The 8,267-nt window shown below is 45.0% G+C and overlaps 1 protein-coding gene across 1 annotated transcript; it reads right to left on the bottom strand.

Annotated features, from left to right (window-relative positions):
- Positions 1-5,302: 5,302 nt before the first annotated feature.
- Positions 5,303-6,279, bottom strand: LAESUDRAFT_763441 (uncharacterized protein; the record flags this gene model as incomplete). The annotated part of the gene is made up of 3 exons (XM_040913254.1): positions 5,303-5,446; positions 5,504-5,747; positions 5,807-6,279. 3 exons carry the CDS (start codon positions 6,277-6,279, stop codon positions 5,303-5,305), a joined length of 861 nt encoding a protein of 286 aa, XP_040759452.1.
- Positions 6,280-8,267: the final 1,988 nt, after the last annotated feature.

Raw genomic sequence — 8,267 nt, 5'->3', positions numbered from 1 at the left:
CTTGATATTTACTTGACCATCATGATTGAGACTAATCTCGCTTGATATTTGTCACAGCACCGCTGGACAAGAGATCAAAAAGACTGAAAAAGGAGTGGTCACGTGGAACGTGCAACCCTGATCTCCCTGATCTCAAATGATCCTCCTGATCCCTTATATGGCTTGAGAGCCTAACACTTACTTGTTGGTGAAGCAAGCATATGGAAGGGTGAAAGATATATGCAGGAGCTTGGAAAGCTCAGTGAATGCTACAGTAGTAGATGAGGAGAAACAATCTGAAGTTTTGTCCTCTACATGCTGATCTTATATACATGTACAGCAGGCTATCTTACCTAAGCTACCTAACTATGGGTATAAGCTAATGGCCATACATGGAACAATGATATATCCATAAGTAGAACAATAAGTGGGAAGATCAATGGCTGCCGTGTGAGCATCGTGCATATCTTGATTTTCCTTTGTTCTTTGGTGAGAACATCGTGCCTATCTGGGCTTCTGGCTAAACTAATAGGAAGCGGAAGGCTGATGCATAACAATAGTTCTTGTTTTCTTTGTTCCCAAATAGGTGCCTCTATTGTATCCTGGAATAGACAGGTCTGACCGGATCATCCGCAGGTCTGGACCATAACATGTGATGTGGACTATCACCTGATCTCTACGTATCACGTCTGTGGCTGAGTGGCATGAGATATTGGTGAAGCACATGATCTGTGGCGTGAGTAAAGTCACGTGCAAACTTTGTGATGAAAATCTGTGACACTACCCCCCTCTCAAGGCTCATTGTCTCGAGGAGCCAAAACCTTTGTTCCCTCATCTTGTTGCTCATAATGGTTGATAGCTTTTGGAGGAAAGCCCTTCTGCATAATACTCGAATATTATCTGGGCTATCCTGTCTCCTGGCTTGACCGAAAATATGAAACCTGTTGTGTTGATCAGTATGACCTTGAGTTCTCCAGTGTAATCTGGGTCAACAACTCCTGCACCCACATCAATTCCTTGAGAAGCCAGTCCACTTTGTGGAGCTATTCATGTGTAGGTGTGTTCAGGAGGATCAATGGTGACTCCTGTTCCTACCACAGCTCGTGAATGTGGGGGGATTTCATGTGTCTCTGCTGCATAAATATCCCATCCAGCTGCCTCACTTGAGGATTTCTTGGGTGATTTGGTGAGGTCTGTCATCTTATGATATAGGAAGAACTCGTCCAGGTGGTTGGACATGTTGATTCTGTGCGTGGATTTTGAGGCAACTTCATATGAGAATAGTTCGAAGTGTTTTCCACCGAATGTGACAACCCTGATTGATGCTTTGGGTGCATCTGAGTGTTGTTGGTGGAATTCTTGAAGAAGCTTATTGGTGTTGGTGAGATTTGTTCAGGTTTTCCATATATCATCAGAATGGTTATAGCCTTTCCATTTGACGAGGTATTGGACCCTTCCCCTCACAACCTTAGAGTCTAGGATTTCTTCAACTTCGAATTCTGGTTCTTCTTCGATTTCTATAGCTGGGGGCTTTGGGAGTTCATGGTTCGTGACCGTGTCTTGATGATACATAATTAATTTGCTAGCATGAAAGACTGGGTGGACCTTCATTTGCTTGAGCAACTCTAGTCTGAATGTGACTGGGCCTAGCTTCTGAAGTACTTTGTAAGGTGTGAAGTTTTGTGTGCCTAGCTTCGCAGATTTGACTTTTACTCTGAGATCTTTCCCTTTGAGTAACACTAGGTCTCCAACTTTGAATGGGACTTCTCCCTTTTTCTCATTGAAGTACCATTTCATCCGTGAAGCTGAAACTTCCAATGCTGCCTTTGCCTGTTCTTGTGCCTCAGATCGGTGGGCAAATAGATGTTCCAATGATGGGTAACATATTGATTTGTGTACGTCTGGTGCCGTTTTTGGATGTCGGCCATATTCGACAAAGAATGGGGAAAGTGCGATGGACTCATGGGTCTGGTTGTTGTATGAAAATTCTGCTGTTGGCAGATAGTAGACCCAGTCATTTTGTCTGTGGTTACAGTACATGCATAAGTACTGTTCCAACATCTGGTTAACCCTTTCTGTTTGGCCGTCTGTTTGGGGATGATATGCTGTAGACATTGTAGATCTTATACTGAGCTTCTGGCAGAACTCCTAAAATAGTTTACTCGCAAATTGAGTACCTCGGTCTGAGATAATCTGGCGCTGTAATCTGTGGAGTTTGAAGACTTCGTTATAGAATATGTTAGCAACTTGGGATGAGGTGACTGTGTCATCTGTTGCATAAAAGTGCACTCGCTTTGTGAGTCTGTCTATGATGACAAGTATTGCCGTCTTCTTTTCTCCCCTAAAGTCTATGGCTGGAGAAAGTTGAGTGATGAGATTGACTGTGACGATCTCCCATGGTCCTCCTGGTACATCATTGGGTTGTAGTAGTCTGTATGGTTTTTCTCTTGAGTACTTGTTGCGTTGACAACTGTCACAACCTTGTACGTATTTCTTAACCATTACAGACATTCCTGGCCACCAATACTTCCGAGTAATGAGCTTCAATGTTTTGAACCTGCCTGGGTGTCCAGCTGGTAATGTGTCATAATGGAGCTTTATTAGGTCAAGGCATAGCTGTTGATCTTTGGAGACATAAACCTTTCCGCGATGGAGCAGCAGTCTGTGCTCAAAGTTCCATTCTGCGAGGTTTTTCCTGAATTCACGCTGTCCTGTAGTCAAAAGTGCACGATAATCCTTGGTCATCGTGTCGTCTGTGAGTGCCTTCTTGATTCTTTCCAGTAGTTGAGCATCATCAACTTCAGATGCGTGAGCGGGTCGAATCGCATTGATAGTGAAAAATTCAGATTTTAACAGCATTTGGTTCGAATTGTCGCTGTCTACCCCCCTCTTATGATCTGGCCTCCTGGACAGAGGATCGGCACATAGCATTGTCTTTCCAGGTCAGTGACTAAGTATGAAATTGAATCTTGTGAGGAATAATGCCCAGCGTGCTTGGTGCCAGGATAACTTCTGTGCCTGGCAGAAGTATGTAAGGTTGAGATGATCTGACCAAATCTCAATGGGTTCTGGATGTCCTTCTAAATAGTGCTGGTATTCATCTAGTGCCTGAATAATCGCAAGCATCTCCTTGTCATAAATTTCATAATTTCTCTCATGTTCATTGAGTAATTTTGAGTAGTATGTGACTGGATGCCATAGCTTGTCTTCTCCCAACTGTTCGAGTACTGCCTCAGTTGTGTAGTCTGAAGAATCAGTTTTCAGACGGTATGGTGCACTGTCGTTAGAGAGTGTAGAATTGGGGCTGAGGTGAACGCCATTTTGAGTGCGCTGAAGGCTTGGTCCTGCTCTTCCTTCCATTGCCAGGGCACGTCCTTACAGGTGAGAAGCGTTAAAGGTCGTGCGAGTTTTGCAAAGTCTTTTATAAATCACCTGTAGAAATTCACGAATCCTAAAAAGGCCTGTACTTGTTTGACCTTAGTAGGTGCTGGCCAGCCAAGGATGCCTTTGACTTTAGCAGGGGCCATCTGTACCGAGTTCTTGCTGATAATCATGCCAAGATACTCAATTGAGGACTGTTCAAAGAAGCATTTCTCCAGTTTGGCATATAAGTCATTGTTCCAGAGGTGCTGTAAAACTGCTTTTACTAGTCGTCGGTGTTCTTCGAGATTGTCCGTAAAAATGAGAATGTCATCTAAGTAGACTACCACCTTTTCAGTGTGAATCAAGTCTTCGAGGACTGTATTCATCATTGTTTGGAAGGTGCTAGGGGTGTTGCAGAAACTGAAGTACATTACAGTGGGTTCGAAGAGGCCGTGATGCATGATGAAGGTGGCTTTTTCTTTGTCTCCCTCCCTAATCCTTATGTTGTTGAATCCCTACCTCAGATCAAGCTTTGTAAATATGCTAGCTTGTGAGAGCCTGTCGATGAGGTCCGAAATGCATGAAATTGGAAACTTGTTCTTCTTTGTTACTGCATTGAGGTTCCTGTAGAGTGATCCGTCTTTCTTTTTGATGAAGAAGACAGGTGCTGCTGTTGGACTCTTTGATCTCTTGATGTATCTTTTGGCCAACTCTTGGTCTATCCACATGTCGAGTGAATTTCTTTCCTATAGGTTCATAGGATATAACTTTGTCGGGCGTGGTAACGATGCCTCTGAAACAAGTTCGATTGGATGATCATAGGGCTTTCTGGTGGGCATTTCTTCTGACTGCTTCTTGGAGAACACATCACCATACTCATGAAAGTGTTTGGGAACATAGGCCGACCAGTAGTCTTTGTCCTGTTCTCCATTTTGTGGCACTCTATCCTGATTTCTCTTGATGTCAAGACCCATAATGAGTGATGCTACGGCTTGTGCATCAGGGTCTTCTGATAATGACACCCATTTAATGAAGCTGTCCATGTCATTCCAGTTGTGACCTAACTCCTGGGAACCAATGAACTCCATTAAGTCTTTGATGTTGGGGATGTTTGTGTCTTTCAGGTCCTCCTCCTGGACTGCTATCTGTGAGGGTGCGCATCTGTGTGGGCATCAGGTGAATTCGATCATGAGTTTTCCCCAATCCACTTCAGGATTGTGCTCCTTGAGGAAACTCATGCCTAGTATAACATCTTTGTGTCCTATATCGGTAACCAGAAGGCTTTGCCTGCTTGTGTGATTTCTGATGGTTATGCTGAGAAGAACCCTTTTCTTAATTGTTCCACCCTTGTTGTGAGATGTGTCTGCATTATAAACCCTGATCTCTTTCTCAAGAGAGATTGTAGCAAGATTCAACTGATCAACCAGCCATGGGTTGATGTAACATGAATATGCTCCTGAATCGAGGAGCGCCTTAGTCTGAACTTCCCTTACTCCCTGTTTGAGGTGAACAGGTAAATCGATCGCATGTTTTGATGAACCAGTTGATGCAATATAAAGAAAACTTGATACCGGTACATGCGAGAGCGAGTAGGTACTATTACATTGTCTATGGGAACTCTGGCCAGACCTCAGAGAACCCACTGAAGAAAATCCTCATCATTTTCCACCTCCATGATCCTAGCTGCTTCGACAGCTGATTCCAGTTCTGCCTCTTTGTCCTTTCCTTTTGCGTCGTAGCTGGCGAGGAAGGCATGGACTGCTTCTTCTCTCACCTTGCCATCGTCGGAACTGCTTGATGCTGCTGGTGTAGATATTGCCCTTATTGCCTGTCCCCGCCTTGGCATTTCTAATTTGCCTTTGTACTTGGGATCGGGGCACTGCTGCTTGAATATGAAGGGGTGTTTTCCACAGCATACACAGAGCTTCCTTTCTAGCTATCCTTCTTGTTCCTTGATGAGTTAGGACACGTGGTTCACAGCCATTGCATTGGGGTCCTTCGAGGCTCTTGGTGCCGGTGATGATGATGTCGTTGTTCCACGATGTCCTGCTTTGTCGGCCCTGAACTTGAATTCGAGTTGGAGACATAGGTCGAGATACTCCGGCTATGTGGTCAGGTCGGCAATACCTAAGCTGTCTTGTGTCACCATTGCTTGGTGTACATCCTTGTCTCTATGTTCAGCGATATAACTGATTAGTGTGATGTGCCCCAAGTTGGTCTTGGTGGCCCATTGACAGAACCTTTCTGCGAAGGAGACCATGGTGGGGTAGGTCTTTGTGCAGATCTCCTTCAGGTGCTGTTGCGCATCCTTGTCTGGGTCGAGGGTCCTGTAGTTGACTTTGAGAATGTCAATGAAATCTCTCAAGTACCGAGTGCCTGCTGTGCTGCTGTCCTTGTAGCATATTCTGACATGTAGGTGAATGTGCCACCTTCTAGGTGCAGTAGTGCCATAGTAATCTTTCACTCATTGTCATTGATCTCATTCCACTGCATCCGGATGCTGAGTTGTTGAAGCCAGTCCTCCAGACTTCCTTTGCCTGAGTAGTGTGGAGGTTCGGCTATCTTGACGTGCAGTTTGCGCAATTGTACCTGACCAGAGGTGTGACCTTGCATTGTTGTGACGCTGCTTGCTTTGAGTGAAGCTAACTCATGATGCAGCTTGGTGTTCTCGCTGCCTAGTTCCATCATTTTCTTCCCCATGTCTAACATGGCTCTCTGAGTGCTTGTGATTTCATCATTGAGGATGACCATGTGTGTGTCCTGAGCCTTGATCCTGTCCAAGAGTTTCTCGTTCTTGAACTTGAGTACCGCCTCCTTGAGTCGTCGCTCTGTTTGAGCTGACTGGATAGAGGCCTCAAGAATTCTTTTGTGTTCATACATTTTGTCGCTGAGCACATTATACATTTTCTTGAGTTCATTGTCGACCATTGACTTCATGACAATGATGACCCATTCACGAATGTTGTCGGGTACTTCGCCTGATGCTGACTGTCTGATGGCATCTTTGAGACGCGCATATTCATGTCTGTTATATGACCATGTGGGAGGAATGTAGGCAAGGAGGAGTGATGGAGTTGGGGATGATGGTTCTCCAAGTGGTGATGCGGAGTCCTGAGGACGGAGCTCCAGTGATGGTTATCTAGAGGTGCGAGGTGTACTTCCTTCATGCGTCTCTACTTCGATGTTTGATCATAGCACATCCTACATTCTCTGTGCGAATGTGGACATTTGTGCGTGACCAGATTCTGACATTGCATGGTAAATATATAGCTAAGTAAAAATAAAGCCTAGATAATTCTTGTCCTTGACTTTGCACAATTCCCTGATGATCTCGTCCAACTTCTGCTGCCTCCCGATCTCCTTGAAGTCAATTCTGCCTATCTCCAGACAGCACGTGTTGATGACCTGTTTCTCGACATGAGTTCTCATGTAAAGGTCCATGCAGATCTTATCTAACTCTGATGTGAGGAGTTGTACCTTCTTCCTTTTATCCCGATTGATTCTTTCTCAGAATGCTCCTAGTATCGGCTGTAGTCTAAAGTGGGTGGCTGATATCTGCTTCTTGAGTGTCTCGATGTGAAGGGTGGGTCTGACTCTGGATGGAAGAGGGCGGATGGGTCAAGCGTGGGTGTTAACTTTGATGAAGTTAGGGAGTGGTCATACCAGCTGTGAGGCTATGATGGCAGAGGGAATGGCATTGCTGGTGATAATCTCAGGTGGTGGTTTTGGCTTGTGACCACCTGTGGTGAGATGTCCAGCCCTGGGCTTGTATCGTTCGAGTGGGGAGATGTGACTGCGAGGTCGGCAAATGATGCCTCGGACTCTGATGTGCATGGTGTCTACTACCTGAGCTGCTGCTCTCTGACGATCTGTGGATAAAGCTCCGAGGGATGCTAGAGTGAGGAGTCTCCCTTGCTCTTTGTTGGTCTCGTGGCATTTGTAGCTGGTGCAGGAATCTTCTACCTTGGTGGCCTTGCACTTTGCTGCCTTGGGCTGCTCAGTGTCTTGCTGAGGCTCACGCCTGGTAGAAGTTGAGTTGGAATATGTGTCAAAAAAGCCACGTGCTACAGCTGAAACTGCTTGCACTGAAAATACGTGGCTGCTTGTGTTAAACACTAAGCAGGGGTGTAGAAAATGTCAGATTGTTTCTAATGTCATAGCACCGCTGGACAAGAAATCAAAAAGACTGAAAAAGGAGTGGTCACGTGGAACGTGCAACCCTGATCCCCCTGATCCCAAATGATTCCCCTGATTCCTTATGTGGCTTGAGCACCTAACACTTACTTGTTGGTGAAGCAAGCATATGGAAGGGTGAAAGATATATGCAGGAGCTTGGAAAGCTCAGTGGGTGCTATGATAGTAGATGAGGAGAAACAATCTGAAGTTTCATCCTCTACATGCTGGTCTTATATACATGTACAGTGGGCTATCTTATCTAAGCTACCTAACTACAGGTATAAGCTAATGGCCATACATGGAACAATGATATATCTGTAAGTAGAACAATAAGTGGAAAGATCGATGGCTGCCATGTGAGCATCCTGCCTATCTTGATTTCCCTTTGTTCTTCAGTGAGAACATCGTGCCTATCTGGGCTTCTGGCTAAACTAATAGGAAGTGGAAGGCTGATGCGTAACAATAGTCCTTGTTTCCTTTGTTCCCAAATGGGTGCCTCTATTGTATCCTGGAATAGACAGGTCTGACCGGATCATCTGCGGATCTGGACCATAACATGTGATGTGGACTATCACCTGATCTCTATGTGTCACGTCTGTGGCTGAGTGGCATGAGATATTGGTGAAGCACGTGATCTGTGATGTGAGTAAAGTCACGTGCGAACTTTGTGGTGAAAATCTGTGATAATATTTATTTGACCATCACGATTGAGACTGATCTCACTTGCTATTTAACTGACCACAGCAATT

This window comes from Laetiporus sulphureus (assembly GCF_001632365.1).
Source record: "Laetiporus sulphureus 93-53 unplaced genomic scaffold LAESUscaffold_56, whole genome shotgun sequence".
NCBI lineage: Eukaryota > Fungi > Basidiomycota > Agaricomycetes > Polyporales > Laetiporaceae > Laetiporus > Laetiporus sulphureus.
The sequence above is the reverse complement of the archived record's forward strand: the minus strand, read 5'-3'. Positions and strand labels throughout refer to the sequence as shown.